Source organism: Juglans microcarpa x Juglans regia, chromosome 6D (assembly GCF_004785595.1).
Source record: "Juglans microcarpa x Juglans regia isolate MS1-56 chromosome 6D, Jm3101_v1.0, whole genome shotgun sequence".
In the NCBI taxonomy this organism is placed as follows: Eukaryota; Viridiplantae; Streptophyta; class Magnoliopsida; order Fagales; family Juglandaceae; genus Juglans; species Juglans microcarpa x Juglans regia.
Genome location: NC_054604.1, coordinates 4,302,728 through 4,324,550, shown reverse-complemented (window position 1 = coordinate 4,324,550; position 21,823 = coordinate 4,302,728). Strand labels below are relative to the sequence as shown.

Below are 21,823 nucleotides of genomic sequence, written 5' to 3'. Positions count from 1 at the left end.
GTCCTAGCCTTGTAGGTCCCATGGCCTATGGCCTCTAGGGAAGGGATTATATTTATTACATGCTCTAATTACATGCTCATTTATAAAAGATACCAGAGGAACCGGCAAGTGGCGCAACCAATATTATTATAAAGGATGTATAATAATAAATAATAACTGATAAAAAAAAAATTTTTACAATAAAAAGAATAATATCAAATATAATTTTAAATATATAAATTTCATGCGGTCTGTTTAAAATTTATTATGGGTCTTTTTATATGAATTCTAGGTCGTTAAAATTTAAAATTCACCTCAACTTATCTTAATTTATTTTATCTTATCATTATAATTTTTTAAAATTTTTACATAAAATATAATAAATAATTTAATTTTTATTTTATTATTTATAAATTATTTTAATTCATCTTTAAATCTAAATCACTCCGTATGCTTTGTATTTTTTTAAAAGAATTATACAACTTGTAAACTTTAAAATTTTACAAATTATTTTTCAAGTTTCATACCGAAAAGGCTAATTTAAACATTTAACAAATACTTTTTACTACAAAATAAATCAAAATTATCTTATAAATTTATATTAGTTTATAAATTTATTTTTATAAAATATCTCTTTCTAATACGTGAATTAAAATGATTAGCAGCGAGCCCAATGCACTCTGCAGTGTTAATCACTTCCAAGCTCATGGAGACAAGGGAGCGCAAAATAAAAGAGAGAGGCTTTCTTGGAGGGTCGGCATCTACTCATTAAATACCAATCGTAGACGTAATCGTGGGAATGAGTATATTAATAAGTACTCGCTTGATGTTGAAAGCCACGTGTTCATAAGTAACTATTTTTTATTTTTTTCCATTATTCCTAAATTTCTGAACTGACTAAATTGTCCGACTTTTATTAAGTCGTTTGGATTCACAATCTACTTTAATTTATCTTAATTTATTTTATTTTATTATTATAATTTTTTTAAATTTTTATATAAAATATAATAAATAATTTAATTTTTATTTTATTATTTAAAAATAATCTCAATTTATTCCAACTCAGTTCTCCCAATTCAAATCACTCTAAAATTTTACACGGTTCAAGGCACGTTCTGACGTTCACATCAATATATGGCGAGAGTGCGAGAGTAGATAGTATTCCATACTCTCGCGTGGGATTCTCAAAGAGACCTCGGTATGGGATCACACGCTTAATAAAAGTACAGTGTACAGACAGAGAACCAAAATAATTGGGTCAAAGAGTACAACCAAAGCTGCATTTGCTGTGGCCAACGGATTGATTATGGGAAATGGCAGAGAAGGAAGACTGTTTGGCTGCACCGAAAGAGAAAGAGAAAGAAAAAGAAAAAAATTGAAGAGAAAGAGAAAATGACTTCCCCTTTGATGAAAAGGAAGAGGAATGAAAAGTTCTAAGATATGCGTGTCTACAGCTTTTTCACTCCAACTTTTATTACATTAAATGATAATTATAATAATATAAAAAATAATTTACATACAATATTTTTTCACAATATTTTAACCAACCATATTTTAAATGAAAGATTTTTATAAAATAACATCATTTTATAAAAAAATACCCACATCTTAAAACATAATTGTGAAATATGTTATGAATTATATTGAGGGTGTATCTAGGAGTGTAACTAGTCCAATCCGATTTGGTTTTGGATAAAATTTAGAATCAAATCGATATGTATCGGTTTTATATTTTCGAAAATCAATTACGCACCGGTTACCCTCCTAAATCGGCAGCTCTGGTTTTACTGGTTCAGGTCTGATTCAATCCAGTTTTTCTGTTTTAATAAAATACAAATTTGTCATAAAATAATTTGTTTATAAAAAAAATGCTTTAAGAAAATCTGTTTTATTAAAAATCTATTACTATTTACAAAAATCTGATTTATAAAAAAATATATGTTATGTAAAAAAAATATCTGCTATAAAAAAACTGCTAAAAAACAAATAAAAAAAACTACTATAAAATTTTATTAATATATATGTATATTATGTTTAAAGCATATTATCAAATAAATTTTCATGTTTAAGATTAAAATTTTATGTTATAAATTATAATAGCATTATCTGATATATAATTATAATCTATATTATGATATATAATATTAAAAAATTAATTTAAAATATATAATATAGTGAACCGGTCTAGTTCGGTCCTAAAAGGCATAGAACCAAAATCGGATCGGTATCGGCCGATTTTGGAATTAAGGGAACAGGTCCCAGTTCCACCAGTTCGAGCCGATCCAGTCTGATTTTCCGGTTAATTTTTACCCCCTAGGTGTATTATTACTCTTTCAAAAAGTTATAAATCTAGTAGATTATAGGTATTGCACAAAATCAAGATAATAGTACGAAATTGTAAAATTACTTTTTTTTAATAATTAATAGTATATCTTATCAATACACTTTAACATGTAAATTTTATTTTTATAATTTTTTTACCTATAGCCACAAAAAAGTTTTTGAAAAACAAATCCACGAACTGATAAGCTTTATATGATACGTTAGATTTATTTTATAATAAAATAATTTTATAATCTAACGTATAGCATCAAATTACAGAATTAATTTATAAATTTACTTTTATAAGATATATTTATAAGTAAAGTATTTATCTTTCTCAAATTAGTATTGATTGGGATAAAGAGATGGTAAAGCACAGCCTAAAGATCCGTGTAGGAAAAGAAATTATAGTGTGGACACTAGGGTTGTTGCATTAAATGATAAATATAAACCTAGTCTTCTTTGTCAAAGAATTTACAGTAGAGAGATCAAAGCTTTCAGTATCAGCACACCATCACTGCCTAACCTCTACTCCGTCTCCGGCCCTTTTTTGTTTTTATCATCATCTAACAAACTCAAGTACCGCACTACGTATATAAATTACCCAATACCTAACTTTTTAGCAAAAAATGATACTGAGCTAAGCTGATATAATGAAACCCACAAAAAAGTCTCTTGGTGCTATCTATATTTGCCTTGGGATAGAACATGAGTTTCCATGCACTTTCCAAGTACTTCAGTGGTTCTATTAATGCAGTGGTACTACTGCAAATTGACTGGCCATTTTGTCATAAATGGGTGCTTGAGAAGGACCAACTCCCTCCTTCTAGTGTTCCTGTGAATTAGGGTTCCTTTCTGTGATAAACTTCATTATCATAGTCAGGACCAGTAGCTAGCCCACCTGATCATCCAATGATCTGCACATGCTAAACACCAAAAGCAAAAGGGATTATCTTTGCTACATTGCATTTTCTACTGATCTTGCAATTGTATATATAGTACTAGTAGTACATGATGCATGGCGGATGGTGAGAAAATGAAGAGGAAAACACATAGAGAAGACAGTAAGGAAGGTAGAAGATGATGAAATGAAATCTGCCTTCCTTTGTCACATGATCATATCTGATATATAGTAAATGATCTCATGTGGTTTCAAATTCTGAAATCATGTCAACATTTGATATATGGACGTTGCTACGTCCACAGAGGATTTCCTCTACCCATCAGTTAAAATCTTCTTTTCTTTTATTTTTTTTTACTTTTGCTTTTACCATTTTTTAAATTATTTAGATAGTTTTTTTAAAATAAAAAAATTACATATTCGTTTAAAAACACTTACTTATAATATTTTTCACAACACTTTATACAACTATATTTTAAATGAGAAACATTTTTATAAAATATCTTATAAAAATAACATCATTTTATAAAAATACTCTTATCTTATAATATTATTATAAAATATATTATAAAAATGTATTGTGTCTGTATAATTACATTTTAGACTGAATATGCTGAAGAGCAGTGCTATATAGCATCCACTATAGTGGTGCATATAATGCACATACTACGTGGATGCTTCTGCATTTTTTCTTTTTTTCTTTTCTTTTTTTTTTTAAACGTGACCTTCTACCCCTCTCTCTTCAACTCTCTCTCTCAACATCTCTCTCCAGTGTCTCTCTTTCTCTCTCTCTCATCTCGGCTCTCTCTCTCTCTCTCTCCAGCTCTCCCTTAGCGTCCCTCTCTCTCTCCAGCTCTCTCTTAGCGTCCCTCTCTCTCCTCAACTCTCTCTCTCTCATCCCTCATCGTCTCTCTCTTTCCCCTAGACTCTCTCTCTCATCAGATCTCTCTCAAATCTCGGCTCTCTCTCATCTCCGCTCGCTCTCTCAATCTCTCATCGTTTCTCTCTCTCATTATCTCTCTCAGTCTACTAATTTCGAGTTATAAAAGATATGTGGTTGAGATGATATCACATAAGATATATAAAATGACTGCTCCCAAACAGTAACTGCTCTCCATATTATTTTTATGTTGAATATGTACATTTATTAGGTTTAGATTATGAAAGTAATATAAAAGTGATTTAGACAGCTGGCAAAGCGAAGAGCGATGACTCAGACATTGTCCATCTACTCTCAGAAATCATTGAGAAATGACAGTAGTACTCTTGATTGGACACTATGTTCGAGAGCAAATTAACACTTCTAACAGTACTATGGTTCCTAGGGCTGCAACCCGATCAACCCGGTTCATGTTTAGGGCCGACTCGACCCGACCCGGCTCAAGAATGGATCAATCTGTTATGGGCCGACCCGACCCAAGATTGGAAGGAGGTAATAGGAACCCAATCGGAAATAGCCATTGTTACATAGTACATCATTGTTAGAGAGCAGTTCGATCAAATCCAAAAAAAACCTTACAAATCCCACTATCCCTATACAATCCAATCATATCATACAAACAGGACCAATCAATTCCACTTCTAGACTTGACCCAAACATCCATGAAAACATAAGGCAAAGAAAAGCATTGAGCTTTAGAATCTTCTAAGAAAAGAACAAATAACACCACTGCAATAGCTATATGGTTAATACTAAACAGGAAAGTAAGAAAAAAAAACTAAACAAATCCACAGAGAAAAACAAAAAGCACACCTCTTTCTCATTGTACATCGGTAAAAAACACAGGAACCCCCTGAAATGTTTCCGACAACAGAACCTTCTGCGAAATCTCAACCATCTTTCACTGTCTCGTTTTCGACCACAAACTCGAAAGAAGAAGAAGAAGAAAAATCTTCAGGGGGAGTGTGATCCTTGGTGGAGGAGACGACACCACCCATGTGCAATTTCTTAAGCAAGGACTCGACGTCGGCGTTGTTCTTGATGGTGACGTAGAGTCCGGTGATGGAAGCGCAGAGACTGCAGATGTTGTTGAGGCTAGGGTTTTTTATCTTCTGGCTTCGGTTCAAACTTTTTCTCATACGACTTAAAAGGATGTCGGTTTCAACGAGTTTGACTCGTAAGTTACTTCAACCCTTTTTTTTTGTTGGGTCGGGTCGGGTCGCACGGACAGATCGGGTCATAATGTTTTCTGCACAGCCCTAATGGTTTCTCTGTATACATATTTAAAATCACATTTTTTTTTTATCTTTAATTTTGTATGTTAAGAAAAATTGTTATATTAGATTATCTATCTTTAAACTAAATAATAATACAATTTTATTAAGAATAGTGATAGAGTTACTATTTATTTATTACTTATAATTCATTTCAAGTTTTTTTATATTTTTATTATTTTCTTTTAAGTATTTTTTTAACATCCTTAATCATTAAGAAAAAATTAAAAAATATATAATTTTACTAATAGTTACTTCCTTAACCATTAAGTAAAATAAAAAATTAAAAGAAATCAAATATAAAATGAGTAGTATGAGAATAGTAACTTTATCATTTTCTTTTTATTAATTTTTACTTTTTTCTTAAAATTATTATTTTTATATATTTTATAATTAGTACCATGTATTTAAAAATATCAATTCTATATATCTAAATATTATCAATTTCATATATCAAAATGATTAGTTTTATTAATAAATATTAATATGTATTAAAAAACACTTTGTATCATCAACTTAATATAAATTTCATATATCAAAATTATCTTAATACAAATTCTAGAAAGTTGATTTTAATAAGTAGGAGAGAGAAAAATAGTAAAATAATATTTAGAGAGTGAATAGTATTTCTTCAAAATTTTAAAAAATACTATTCATAATTATGTAAAATTTTGAAGATACATAATCAAATATTGTAAACTAATTTAAACAGATATATACAAATATGAAAATTTATAAAAGTACTACTATTTAATTACAAATACTATCTATATCAATATTTAATTTAGAAAAAAAATATTAAAATTAAGATATTTATATAAATCAAATCTTATCATATCTCGTTGACTTGTGAACGAAATTTTTTCTAACTGGGAGGCCTGAAACCTAGCTAGCTAGCCTCGTTGTCATGCCTGAGTGACAATTATTACCAACAGCTAAATTATTGCCAACTTGATTAGTAAGGTTGGATATATACCTAACCATGTGTTAGTATTTCAGCTACGTACGTTGTCCATAAATAGTAGAGTAATTTTACGTATAATTATAAAATTCGTAAACATAATTATTTTAAAAGGAAGTGAGATTTATTATTAAAATTTTAATTTTTTTTATATAAATTTTATATTTTATTTATTTTTTCAAAATAATTATACGACAGTTATACAATTTATAATTATAAATATCTTTTTTCTAAATATTATTACTAATTGGTCAATAAAAATTATGAGACAACATCAGTCTGTTTTGATCTACATGAACATATATATATATACATGTATATGTATATGTATATGTCTAGCCCCCAAATCCATGTTGAATTAAAGTGCCTTTTGGAAGGACCATTGGCATTTGGCAATTGGCAATTGGCATGATGTTCTTTTTAAGATAAAACCTACCAAAGAAGGAAGCATCATTATGCAGAATAAACATTAACGTCTCCCACATTAACAAGTCAAGATAAGTCTACCCATATATAATTGCATGTATTGTAATTTTTCTACGTTAGTTTATTTTACAAACCCAAAAAATAAATACAATTTTGTATTTCATGTAATTTTACTATAATTTCAATTTTTTTTTTTTTTGTGTCGCACAATATATTTTCAGGTAGGAAAAGTACACTAGAGCTCGATTACAGATACAAGTTAGGTTTGGATAGTGAATTGAGATGAGATGAGTTGAGATGAACATTAAAAATTGAATAAAATATTGTTAAAATTAGGCCTGCACACCAATCCGTTCGAACCAATTTTTGGTCCGACCCGACTCGCGCTAAAAGCACTACAACTCGAACCGACCCGACCCATGAAAATGGGGTCAAGTCAAGTCGAGTCGAGTCGAAACCGTTCTGCTTCTCCCCGTTCTTTCCAATGGAGGGCAAAAAGCGTGGACGATGACACTTTCCCTTTTCCCTAACGCAGGAGACAACCCAGGTATCTGTACCAGAAATCAAACGTAGAGAATCAGGATCTCAGGGTCTGGGCATAACTGAGATTCTCTGGGGGCTTCATTAAACTTTATGGGATGATCAACACAAAACAAAGAGAATCGTGACGAAATCGCAACTTGAGGCGTAACCTGGAGGCCGGGAAGGGTTCACTAATTATCATTCATCTGGTCTAGGCGCGCTTGAATTTTTTTTTTTTTTAAACACTCGAGAACAAATTACAGAGCCGAAGATCTTGCTAAACTCCAACTTATCTTCATTCTTGACAGTGATCAAGCATAAAATTGATGCAGTTTTCTTGTGAACCTGTTATGGGCTTAGATCGGAAGGGAAATGGTGGAGGGTGGTCTGGGCAGTTCGTGAAGGGAAGTAGGGACCCTCAAAGATCCCGTAGCACTCTATTCTATTTCCATTTCCAGCACTCTGTTCTTACAATATACAAACACAATACATTTTCATCATTCTCATATATTCAGAACCCTAACAAAACCACCAGTCCTAATTGTGCTTGAGAAGCATCCTGGTTTTTGTCCTCTTTAAACCCAAGTATAAAAGAACTGTTGATACTCAAATTAGGCAAGAAAAGTCAAGAGTTAAGCAGAAGAGTGTGCAAATGGAGAAGATGGAGAAGTACTGCCGAGTGAGAGAGTTTAGATTTTGACACAAGGTGGAGAAGCAACAGAGGTTTAAACTTAGTTGTAGATCATATTTGGTTCTCAAGTTGCAAATCAGATTTTCGTTGCAGTGGTTCGAGAAGAAAGGAGATGTTTTCGATGATCGGTTTCGACGGATACTAGGATGTTTAAACCCGTATGAGATTTAGACCCGATGAACCCGTATAAAGTCGGGTGGGCCATGTCGGATATTACGGACGGATCGGATTTAGGGTCTTTTATGCACAGCCCTAGTTAAAATATTAGTTTTAAATATTATTATTGTTTTGAGATTGAAAAAATTGAATTATTTATTATATTTTATATAAAAATTTATAAAAATTATAATAATAAAATAAGATAGATTGAGATTACAACTCTCAATCTAAACGGAACTTTAAATTTTAATAGCCTTGCAGGGCCGAAAAATGCTTTGTTTAGTAAATGAACAATGGGGCTGGCCTGGCAGTTTAGGCCAGCAATTGTTTTATTTTTCAAAAATAAAAGTCACACATCTTTCAAATAATTCATAGCACAGTAAAAATAAAATAAATAAATAAATAAAGATCTCACTGAATTTATTGCAAGTAAGTCTAATTTAATTTTTTTTTTAAATAACTAAAAACGTTTTGAGAAGTAAACTCAAGTTATTTAGCTTGGAAAAGTACAATGTCACGCGCAAAAACATGGTCGACCCAAAAAACTTGAGACAAATAAAACATTAAAATCATGGCACCTACAAAAGCAGTGAATAATATAACAGAATCAGTCAAGAAAAAAAAAAAGAACTTTTTCCACAGTACCTGATTCGTTTCATCAAATAAATTTGAAGCCAAGAAGAGTGTGACGATCCAATCTTACAAAAAGGACTAAGACAATTACCAAGAAGATTAGTTGGAAAATCACTTCATGATTAGGCCAATTGAAAATACTGACAAGTGATAAGTTCATCTCCTTAAAAAGTTCTCACAAACTAAAACTCGTGATTTAGCGATACATTAAGCTCTGTTTGGATAGTATATAAAATAAAATGATTTTAAATAAAAGATAAATAAAATATTTTTAAAATATTTTTTTAATATTATTATTATTTTAGAATTTAAAAAGTTGAATTATTTATTATATTTTTTATAAAAATTTAATAAAATTGTAATGATGAGATAAGATAAAATAATTTCACTATCTAAATGAGACATAAATTGTAAAATACATCTAACATGTCACGTTAGAGTAATGATATCCAGACAATATATTTCACAATATATATTATAAAATAAAGATATTTTGATAAAATGATGTTATTTTTATAAGTTAGTTTATAAAAATATTATTCTTTTTAAAATATTGTTACATATAATGTTGTGAAAAGTGATGTGTTTACCGTTATATATATATATGGAAAATGCTATGGGTCCTTGATAATGTGTCCCGATTAGTAGCCTTCCAAGCAAATGATCAGGAGCCGGTCCTTCATGGAGGACTTGGATATCTACATAGGGACCTAGCCGCATGTCCTACAGCTAAAGTTCCCTCGGTATCAGAGATGAGACCCCAGCCGTCCAAGCAAATGATCACCCCAAGAAAGTTAAAACAATTTAGGGGACCCTCTAGGACTGACAAAGAGGTTTTGTGGTGGGGTCCTCGATCACGTCCATTCGTGGATGGGAGGATCCCACTTTGAGCAACTGGGGAAGCATTAGTTTTTTACAGGTTGCTTTTGGAGATGAAAATTGAGCCTATTCTTGTTCTGGGGAATGCCATTCCCAAGCACAATGTTAATATGGTCTTTTCACGTTCGTACAATCAGTTAAAGCTCGACCAGTTATGGAGGAGACTGCCTAAATTGCTTTCCTGCCTCATGCTAACAAACCTGTGGTGCCCTTGCAATCTCTACCTTTGTCATGTACATCTGCTTACATTATCAAGTCAAAAGAATTGAGTGTTCATTCAAACTGATTTTATTGCTGTGGACCTCCTCGCACTCCAATTATCATCTTCCTTAAATTAATGCTTCTGCAGATGGACATGGTGGCCCTATGTATGCTCAGGACTCAAGAAGAGTGGGTAAAGTGTAACTATTGAGAATGAGTGAAAAGGTAAGGATTCCAGTTTGATCAATTCTAACCGATTCATGCCACATCACAATGGGTGATGAAATCAAAGTAGCACTTTTTTTTTTTTTTTTTTATCATGAACATCTCATCTCAGTTCAGCAGACTTTTCTAAACAAATATCATCATTTCCTCTCAATTAGAACCGGAAAAGAAAATTGAAAATGAAGAGAACATACAAGAAGATTTGAAGCAGAACTCAATGGCATGGCATTATGGCGTGTGCGGTAAGAAATGGGGTTCTCAAGTTCTCTATTGCAAACCCCAACAATTACAAGAAAGTATGCCTTTTAAGACCACTTAAAAGGGTCTTCTGAACAAAAAGAAAACAGAAACTTCCATTTGTCCCAAACTTTCCCGAACAAAAGCCATGTACAAGCAGCAAAGAAAACTGTGCTACTTTTAGCCTACCAAAAGTTCATATTCTAAATATAGTCTAACTTCAAACTGTTCCTGGCCATCCACTTCAATCTGCTCTTTGTACAGTGGTCTTAAACAAGAGGATGTATAACTTTTGATCCATTGAGAAGTACATAAACCCACCAACTGAATGCGTTACAAATGACCCAAAACTTTTCCCTACAATACAGTGCCATGCTGGCCCATAGACCCCATCAAATTCCTGCAAAATCACAACCACCCCAACAACAACTTATCTCCCGATCAATCACAATTGCGCAGACCCACATCAGAAATAAAGAAAAACCTCAACTTGATAAACATTTTTCTTAATCAAAATATGAAATAATTGCCGTGCAATAACAATTACCTTCTTCATAGTGCAGGCAAGGGTTTTGGAAGTGAACTTTTCCATACTATCATAAGCCTTTCTTGCACAATCCGTAACATGGATCTGCATAAACGGTGGCATATCAACTGCAACCACTTTCACGCCACTGCTTGCAAAGATATCTGCCAATTCAACCTGCGAGCCACAGAAAGACCTCCTTCTGCCGCCTCTGAGAGTTAATGAAACCGACAGTCTGTTAATATCATGCCCATCCAGAAGATCCTTCGGTTCTATATCCTTCACTTTCTCTGGCAATGCCTTAACATCAAGCCCTTCACGAGGTTCTCTCCTTTTCTCATTCACTTTCACCTTGTGAACCTTCTTCTTATCCAATTCTTTGGATGATTTCTTGGACTTCTCTTCAGAAACTTCCTTTGTTGATTTGCCCTCTCCTTCTCCTGCCAGTCTTGGAGCAATAGTTCTGCTCTGATGGTTTCGTCTGGTAAGTAGAAACTTGGAGGAATCCCACATGGCAGAAGTTGTCATGGCTTTCGCTTGCAAAGGGACATCTACAAGAGTTGGAGGCGGCTGAGTATTAGCGGGCTTTCGGGATGCCCGGACTTTGTGATAAGGGTTTAACCTTGAGAAGTTGTGGGGCATGAAAGAGGAGGATTTAGAGTTAGAGAGTACGGGGGGATCCGGGTTTGCTCTAATCTGGAGGTGAGAAGTTGGGTTGGGGGTGGTGGGTTTGGGATATTGTTTTTTGAGAGTGGGATCCATGAAGGGCTTGGGTTCTGGGTTTGCTAAGTTGCGCCTTTGGGAGATATGGTGAGCCATGTTGGTGGGGAAAAGTGAAAGGAGATGGGAAGAAGAAGGAAGGGTTTGGGCATCTGATCTGGGGAGGAGAGAGTGTGCGCAGGTGTTGGCTAATGGGCATTGGTGGGGTTCATTGGATACGGACTTCTTTTGTGTGGTGCCTTTGATAAGATCCAATGCTTTGCTTTGTTCTACGATGCGCCGAGAGCGGAGGACATGGTTTGAGGTTTTTCGTGTTTGTATGTTTGACCGTTGACTTGGATCTGTTCTTAGCTCTTTTGTTTCGGTTTGCATTTTCCACATTTTAGTGCCCTCAGATCTGAATCCGCTAGAAAGATGATCAATTTATAATTTTTTTTTATTTTTTAATAATAAAATCTATTTTAAATAAAGTGACGTGTGTATTGCATTAATTTTATGAAAAATTATAATATATCGACTGAATTTGTCTCTTTATTTTGACCGCTCATTTTTTTTAATTTTTTTACTTAATAATTAAGAAAATAATTTTTCAGGTATTGATATATATTTTTTTTTTAAAAAAATATATAAATATATTAAAAAAATCTAAAAAAAAAGATAAAAAAAATTAATTTTATAATAACAAATACATCCAACGGTCAAAGCTGACGGTGCGCTAGGCTTTGGCATGACTCTAATTTTATTTGTAAAAGAGTTGTAAGTGAGATAATAATTTCTCTTCAAAAATCTTAAAGCATTATAATCCAAATCAGGGTATCCAAAAAGTTGTCCTGATAATTGCTCGAGCACATGTAATCTCTACACGAATAGTGATGAATGCGGGATTTTGCTGCCTAAATTTGAAAAGAGGAGGTGCTCTTTGTCGTGAAAGAAGAGCATGTTCATGGAATGGTCTTATCCTAAAAAAGCTCTACTTTTCTGATAGAATTGGTAACTTCTACTGTGTGAGCTGTAATTGATTTGTATGAATTTAGCTTTTCAGTGTTGGGATATCGAGCGAGCTTGGTTTTAGAGTGAGAGAGAAGTAGACGTAAAAGGGGGTGGCCTTTCAAGTGAATTTTTCCCAACAATAGTAAATATTTAATAAATATTGTGGGATATGTCTTTAAGAAATCTAAATTTGATTTTATGATGCGTGATTTCTAGGTCTCCTACACACTATCATTAATTAAAGGGAAATTACATTTTTCATTCATAAGTTATCATATTTTTTAAATTATAAACCAAATGATCAAACGCTCAATTTGCACCCTATTAAGAATTTAAGATTTCATTCTAGATTGTTTGAGACTAAGGTGTTCGTCTGAATAGTGAATTGAGATGAGAGTTGAAAGTTGAATAAAATGTTGTTAAAATATTATTTTTTAATATTATTATTATTTTAAGATTTGAAAAAGTTGAATTATTTATTATATTTTATATGAAAATTTAAGAAAATTATAATAATTAAATAAGATGAGACGAAACACTTCTTATATCTAAACGGGACCTAAATATCAATTGAGGCTAAAGTTTATAAGGCCTTTTGAAAAGGTCTTGATCTTTCTAACAATCATTTCTACAACTATATTTTAAATTGAGAATATTTATGTTAAATGATGTTATTTTATACATTATTTTACAAAAATATTTATCATTTAAAACATAATTGTATAAAAAATTGTAAGAAAGATTATATATCTATAATTTTCCTTCTAATAATATGTTAAAAAAAAAAAAAAAAAAAAGCAATACTATTCTTCATTCTAAATATCCATAGTCACATGTAATGATCTCTCACATTTCAAGCGACTTTTTGTATCACTCACTTAGATAACACCCACTTGAGATCTAATATATCACAATATGTGATTGAGAATGATAAAGATAAATTGTGTAAATTGCCAATAAATAATTCATTTGAAAAAAAAATGACATTCTTGCAAGTCGGCCTCGTATCGTATATGTAAATTCTTCCGAAATTCTTCTTATAGTTATTTAATAGATGATATAACATTAACATAAGGATACTGTTTGAAAAATATTGAACTTGAAGCATTTCAATTTATGAAACTTATGGGACAATCCCTTAATTGATCACATTGACTATATAATTTGGAGGGGATAAAATATTTCAAACCGATAATGGGTATCTAAGCCCAGTCCAAGATGGGAGGACTCATCAAGAGGGAAGAAAGAGAGAATGAATGAGAGGACAAAAGTCTTAAGAAAGAAAATGTGTCAAGAGAAAAAATATGAGATGTGAGGTAAAGAAAAGAGGATGTAACATAAAGAAAGTAAGGGACAAAGGATAAAGGGAAGAGACTAGACCACTTTCGAGAGCTTCCTCAAGACGACTTTTGGGCCAGACTATGGCTTCAACTTCTTCAACCTGACAACATAGACTCCAACGACATGGCCACCATAAGAAGATAGACCTTTGATCTTTATTGTACATCAAGAATGAGAGACTATGAAACAAATATATTATAGTAGATTTTTTCTTTTCAAACGTCTTGTATACTTAAGCATTATATCAAATCACGTAAATCTGTATCTTTTTCTATTTATTTTCTTTATATTTATTTTCTATTCACTATTATTGGTATATGCATGGACACCAAACCACCGTCAAAAGCTCTAAATCGCACCGATCAAAACTCGAATCGTCGTAGCGACTCAAAAATTAATATTTCTTTCTCTTGTTGCGCTGATATTAGGCATTAACAATATTCATACGCATTCTTTTCTGTTTTTTTTTTTATTTTCAATCTTTATCACACTAATAAATTATTATTATTCTTTAATATTTTTTTCTGTAATCCTCAGCTCTGTTTGTCTCTCTCTCTCTCTCGCTCGGGCATATATGCCAAAGAAGCATGAAGTAACTAACATGTATTATCCACAAGCGTCTCTCGAATTTCCTTAATTATACTTATTTCCGTATGTCCTTTCATGCCGATTTTCGAGAGGCCATCTCACTTCGTTCGGTTTAAAAAATGCCAGAGATTTATTAATGAAAGAGCTGCAGCTGCACGCAAGAATATCAGCAAAAGGACATGCATCAAAAGAAGCAAAACCACTTTTCTATACTAAGACAAGAACATGTTATGTCACCTCTACATTAGATTCCACAAAATCTGCAGAAAGAGTTTGCTAATCTTTGATGATAGGGTTATATATATATATATATATATATATATATATATATAAAGAATAATGATAGGTTATTATTCTACTATTTATTGATTATTTTTTTATATTTAAATTTTTAAATTTTTTTATTTTACTTAATGATTAAAAAAATAAATATTAATAAATTTATATATTTTTTAATTTTTTCTTAATGATTAAAGATGTTAAAAAAATACTTAAAAGAAAATATTAAAAAATAAAAAAACCACTGCCCTTTTTTACTACTCTCTTAAGTATTTTTTTTAACATCCTTAATCACTAAGAAAAAATTAAAAATATATATAATTTTACTAATAGTCATTTTCTTAACCATTAAATAAAATTTAAAATTTAAAAAAAAATCAAATACAAAAAGAGTAATAAATAGATAGTAAGAGGGTAATAACCTTATCATTTATTCATCTTGAAATAAGCACTTGTCAAATTAAAAAAAAAAAAAGCACTTGTCTATCAAAACTTAGGAGGACGATGAGATTTAGTGTTGGCTTGGATCTAGAAATTAGATAATTTTAGATGAAAAATGAAAATTAAAAAAAATATTGTTAACATATTATTTTTTAATATTATTATTGTTTTGAGATTTGAAAAAGTTGAATTGTTTATTATATTTTGTGTGAAAATTTGATAAAATTGTAATGATAACTGAGATGAAATGAGATGAAACATTTTCCGAATCTAAACGAGTTATTCATTTGTATTATATTTTTATCACTCTTTATTCGTGTAGTTAGACTTCTTCTTAATTAATGTGTTAATTAGATATGATAGAGTCTAAAATAAGGATTAGAATTCAGAACTCTTGTTTTGATACCATTTACAATCACCATTTATCTCAAAATTTAAAGAAATAAATTTAATTATTTGTATTATATTCTTAACACTAATAAACATAACATAATTTTTTTTTTGCCCCCAAATCCAATGCAATAACATTACATTCTTAACTCTTTTCCATCAAAACATTTTGATAAGCTTCTGATTCAAGCCCAACAAAGAATGATGAGTCGGTAAGTTTACATGAAATAAATAATCTATTTAATATTGTAAAATACGTTTAGGATTTTGACTCTCATAATTCCCAATAAATTAAAATATGTATAAAAAGCATACCGAAATCCATAACCACAACTCTTCTCTACTATAGATCTGAAAAACACTAAAAAACTGTTTCTCTCACTTAATAATTTGAATACACAATCTGATAGGCATATGCATGCATATATTTATAGAGGGAAAAATTTATTCATTATTTATTTTCTCATCATCTCATGATGTGACATTAAATGATAGATTCACAAGTAAAATATAATAAATAATCTTCAATCATCTAATACCATATCATATGACGATGAGAGGATGATAGAAATTGAAATAATGAGTAGCATTACTCTTTATCGAGTAGAGAGAGGACCGATTTCCTTTTTCAATTGCAATTGCACTTCCAATCAAAGTAGGAGTTTTAATAAGAAACCACTTCTCTTATTAACCATTATTCTAACAAAATTAGCGAGTTATGATTATATAATCTTAGGCGGTTAGAAGCATTTATTCATTATAATTTATTTTAAATTTTTATATTAAATAAAATAAAAAAAATTAATTTTTTTTAAATTTTAAAATAAAAATAATATTAAAAAAATATATTCTAATAATATTTTATTTAATTTTTAATTTTAATCTCAAATCGATTCGTGCGAAAACAAAGCAGGCTGATGCAGCATTAAAAGTATAACAGTGTCATATATGTCGCGTCACTTGGGACATTAAATTCCATCCGAATCGTGTCTTAAAATTATCACTTGTATTTAAGTAAAATCTGCCATTTATCTGAAAGAAGGATGGTAATTGGAAAAAGACTCTTCCACTCAAGACCCAAAGGATTATGTGAAATGTATGTTTTTGATATTCTTGATTCCAGGGGTGAGACAGCAAGACTGACTCTGCTGGTCAATCAAAACAAAGAAAAAGAGGTGCTGGATCAATCAGAACTGGAGCAGACATGGCAGCATTGCTCCATCAGAAGATTACATACCTCAGAGGGAACATGATAGAGCTTGATGTCACATTATGTATGTTGATGGCATAACTTCTGATTCCACGAACATGGCAGCTGAGGAGCATCTCTAAAAGCAGATTTACTGCCACCAGATGCTGCAGGGGAAGGAGAGGATGCAATGTAATTTGTTCATGATGCAGACAGTGTGGGCTGGTTGATGGGATTCCCCAGGTGCTCTGTTGGAGTGAAGCGTGAGGGTCTGAACAGAGACCAAACAATACTCTCTCAAGTCATTCATCCGGAGTGCCGCACCAATACATACTTTTGCAGATCAAAATATGGATCCGAGATTCCTGATCATGTATGTACAAAAGTGCAAAAGTTAAACCTCTTCGAGTTTAATTCAAGATATTCTTCCTCGTTGCCTTTTGCAAGCTTGGAAATTCAGAAACTCATAATTTCTACAGGGAAACACACGAGTTGACAACTCAAGGTCCTAGATGAAGAACTAGCCTGAATTCTGAAACTCATTTTTTTCTCCAAGCTTTTTTTTTTTTTTTTTTAATCCAAGATGCCTTATTTTCTCACTTAGCCACGCTTCCAAATATATTATTACAGAAACCTGCATGCATGTAACATACACCAGGTGTACACTCTACATGATGTCCATCAGATAATAGTATAATACTACTCATTTAAGAGTAGTTTCAAGTACCATCAACAAATAACCTTTTTTCAATGGTAGTTCACCCACCTATCTCTTCTTACATTGGGAAAAAAGTGGTGCTTGAGCTATAACTCATTTGATGCTCTCAAACATTATGATTTTGTTCTGTTATTGTTTCCATTCTTCAATTTCAGAAAAGTCAGAACTTGGGCCAATCATGAGGTCCTAAAAGTTTGAAAAGGATGAGCTTGCTTAAAGTGAGCGCTTAATATCCGAGAAGAGCTTATATTAGCATGGGACCAACTCAGCTCAAGCTGCCCCGATTTACAACCCTACCTTCTTGAACCTGCGGATACAATATACTCATTGTTTTTAACCAAATAACTGCTCTTGTGGGAAGAATTTTGCATTGTGAGTAGACTGCTAGAAATCCTTATAGTTTTCACACACTGCTAAAGTGGCTGCCCTGAACCCTGAAAAGGTTTAAAAAGAGTCCTTACTGTCTACCTATTATATTTCTAATGCTATAGTTTCAATGCCATGAACTTGGAGGGAACTTAGCAGTAGAATGGCTCCTTCAAAAGGTATGGGAAGTCTAACAACATTTGATATTCTTGATCTAGCATGGCATCTACAAAAGATATGTCAGAGGAAGATGGAGGTTGAAAGTAATCGCTTAGGACTGCACAATCTATTGCTTTAGCTTCCAAACATTCTTGTATAGCAGCCTCCTTATTGGTCTCATTTTGAGGTATCACATCGTGTTTTTGGCTTGCAGATTCCTTCGATGAATGGTCAGCCATGATTTCTTGTTCAAGAGGATCAGCTGGTAGAAATGCATCGTCAAGAAGAAAGTCGTGCCAGATTAAGTCTAGGGTTGACTTCTCTTGTGCTGCAGTGGAACAGTAGGAGATGATGAAGACGACAATGACTCTTCGACAAAGATTGGTGGTGGGAAGGTGATGTTGTTGCTGCAATTTGAGGCTTCCTTGACCAACTTTATAGCTTGGAGCTCGGCGAGAAGATCAAAATGGTGGTTGTTAGTTTCATTGTTATTCAGAAAGGTATCTCGGGTTGGTTCTGTTTGAGGTGATGTAGTCGAGTGCATCACTTGGATGTTGATGTTTGGGAATCCTTGTGGTGGGGATGGATATGGTTCTGATTTCAGCACAATTGCATTCTTCAAATCTTTATTGAGAGAGCTAGTTCTGGTCTCAGATGTCCGCAGGCCACCAATGTTTCCATAGTCAACAAGTATTTGAGAGAGAGGCTTATGAGTAACAGGATCGATTCCCGTTTCAGAAAGCTTCTTTCTTAACCTGGTGTTCCAGTGGTTCTTAACATCGCTGTCTGTTCTCCCAGGAAGTTGTTGCGCTGTTATGGACCACTTGTACATGACATAATCCATGAGAGAGAGAGAGAGAGAGAGAGAGAGAGAAACAGAAAGCAGACAATTACAATGGCTGTCACTTGTGTTTGTTATGATCTTCTGAGAAATGACAACTTTCTATCAAGAAGTTTGCTATTAATAAGCCGGTGTGTTAGCATATCATTTATGGTGACCTATTATAACTTTATAAAAACCCAAACACCAATCATATTTTAGTATAGTTGATGTGGAAAGCTTCCACATGTGTTGGGTGTGTATAAAATAAGACTTCTAAATAGATTTTCTCCTCTCTCAATCTATACCCAATGCAGAATAGTTGTATGCAGCAAGCTCTCACCACGAAGGATGTGACATTTTGGATAGGCTTTTTTCTGTGCCTAAGATTCTGGTGAAATGTATTGATAAATTATCATCACAGTTGACAAGACCAAAACTGCTCATACAACCTGAGCGATATGAACAATACAGACCTTCAGAAAAAACTCGCACTTGAAAACTAGCTTGCAAGAGGAGGGTGCTTGGAAGGCTACACACACGCGCACACAATTAAGTTTACACCGAAGCCATGTGAGACGCTTAGATAAAAGCTCATCCTTCAAAACTGACTTCCAAGGGTCTGGTGCTTGGGAGCTTATAATATACATATAGTTAACCTTGCACTCAAGCTATGTTGGGCACCCAGAACCCAATTTAGAGCAGCTGGTGGAGACATCATAAGTAGAAGAGTGGCAAAGTGGGTTTTGAAATATGAAAATTAATTATGAGATGATTATAAATTATGATTTATAGATATGCCATATAATTGCAAATGGAAGTATTGAAAAGTAAAAGGGTCTCACTGCAGCAATGAGAAACCATCTCATCCCCCCACCCCACCAAAAAAAAGGAGTTTATACGGGTGATAAGTGTTGGAAAGCATATGAAGCATATGAAGGACTTATACGGGTGATAAGTGTTGGAAAGCATATGAAGGACTTAGGAGCTACAAGGGAATGCATATGGTACGCTTTGGGACAGAGCATTTCTTCCAAATTAATTAAATTCTGAAAAGAATATTATGATATTCTATTCTGTGCAATGGAACAGCATGCATGAGAGTGAAGCTGTCATGCTTAAGGTCAGGCCTCAGGTAATTAGTCCATCTTAGCCTGCAGCCACAGCTTTTCCCGCATCTTTCAATTCCTGTCAAACCTCCTCACATACAGTATCAAAACAATGAGTGAAACAACAATCGGTCATAACTTGTCCATTTACAAACCATGTACATCTGATCCAAACCTATAATATTGAACTAACCTGTTTTTTTTAGGAACATCTGTCCAGTTACATTTGCCATGCTTTGAGACATATGCAAGCATCTTTGCATCTTCATGTGCTGTCCAGAGACCCCTTTTAAGGTTCAGCTTGTTGCAGCAAGGAGGTCTTACCATCTCATCTATTAATTCAAAAACACACCGAAAAAATGAAAAAAGAAATCAGGAAACGGAGAGAAAAGAGATAAAGGAAAATGATGTTGGGAGAGCTAGATGATCATAGTAATGCGACTTTATTGAGACAGCTAGAAGAAAATTAGGTGGCGTAAATTGTGGATCAAGGCTGCATGTTGTTTTCCCTATATGCAGTTTTGACTTTGCTCTATTTGGAATGACAAGCCCCTGACTTACAAGAAAACTAGAGGAGCCGCTTGCTTCATTTGGAGTTTGATATGCAGATCATAGGAAATAGATAGTTGTCCTCTATTAATTTATTTTCTCAACATATTGTACAGATTCAGTCTATCTTAACTTTTTGTATATATTAGAAGAAGACATCTTGTAATATTTTCAATTCAATCAAACGAAAGCAATGGTGACCACATTGGTTCCAACACCAGATATTTTCTTTTGTTATGGTATCAGAGCAAGAGCTTTGAATCTCTCTGTTCTAAAGATCCTGACATCTCATCTTCATCTCAAAAAAAAAAAAAAAATTCCTCTTACCCACCCTCATTATGGCCGAACCTCACCAACCTGAAGATGAATTTTCCAATCCCTATTTCCTACATCATGGGGAGAGTCCTGGACTTGTTTTAGTCTCACAACCATTAACCCCTCATAATTATCATGCTTGGAGTAGAGCTATGTATGTCGCTCTCTCAGCCAAAAATAAATTAGGCTTCATCAATGGCACGATCAAAAGGCTTGTTGATACAGATGCCAAATACCCACAGTGGCAGAGATGCAACCATATGATCCTATCTTGGATCACCAACAATCTCTCACCTGAAATTGGTGGATACATCATGTGGTCAGACTCGGCATCAACAGTATGGGATGAGCTCAAGAAAAGGTTTGCAAGGTCAAGCAATAACAGAATTTTCATGCTTGAACAGCAGCTATCAACAACTAAACAAGAAAAACATCCAGCAAGTGTCTATTTTTCAAAGTTGAAATACATCTGGGAAGAGATAATGAGGTATGAAGAACCTTTCAAATGCTCAGCAATGGATTGTGGGGCTGTTCCCATGCTGAACAAAAGGCTTGAGAGAAGACAGATTATGCAATTCCTTATGGGATTGGATGATACTCTCGCAGACTTAAGAAACCAGATTCTGTTGAAGGACCTGCTGCCCCCACTAGATGAGGTGTTCAATCTTATCCTACAAGGAGAGGCAAATCATGAACTTACTAACCCAGTCCAAAATGTTTTGGAATCTGCAACAATGGCAGTCAACAGTGGCAGACCTCAGAACCAGAAGGGAAATTCCAAGCAGACAAAAGAAAACTACGAAGGATCGGATCCTAAGGAGCGAGCACCATGCACGAAATGTGGGAGAACAAATCATACCGTGGAAACTTGTTGGGAAATCTACAGATACCCTCCAAACCACAAACTGTATAAGCCAAGAACTGGAGGTGGAAACCAGCAGAAGATGGCCAACAATGTATCCTCAGATGAAGG

The 21,823-nt window shown here is 33.1% G+C and overlaps 1 protein-coding gene and 1 pseudogene across 1 annotated transcript; both read right to left on the bottom strand.

Annotated features, from left to right (window-relative positions):
• Positions 1-10,169: 10,169 nt before the first annotated feature.
• On the bottom strand, positions 10,170-11,960 carry LOC121235816. The gene is made up of 2 exons (XM_041132240.1): positions 10,898-11,960; positions 10,170-10,750 (listed from the first exon to the last, which is right to left on the bottom strand). The coding sequence occupies exons 1-2, from the start codon at positions 11,693-11,695 to the stop codon at positions 10,595-10,597; spliced, it is 954 nt and encodes a 317-aa protein (XP_040988174.1). The 5' UTR covers positions 11,696-11,960; the 3' UTR covers positions 10,170-10,594.
• A 6,090-nt stretch (positions 11,961-18,050) lies between these two features.
• Positions 18,051-20,313, bottom strand: LOC121234612 (annotated as a pseudogene).
• Between the last annotated feature and the right edge of the window lie 1,510 nt (positions 20,314-21,823).

What these genes read in the sequence shown, in the direction of transcription:
- LOC121235816 (XM_041132240.1), bottom strand. Translation starts at nt 11,695, where the DNA reads ATGGCTCACCATATCTCCCAAAGGCGCAACTTAGCAAACCCAGAACCC. An exon ending in TTGCCTGCACTATGAAGAAG is followed by an intron (nt 10,751 to 10,897) that starts GTAATTGTTATT and finishes GTGATTTTGCAG; the next exon opens with GAATTTGATGGGGTCTATGG.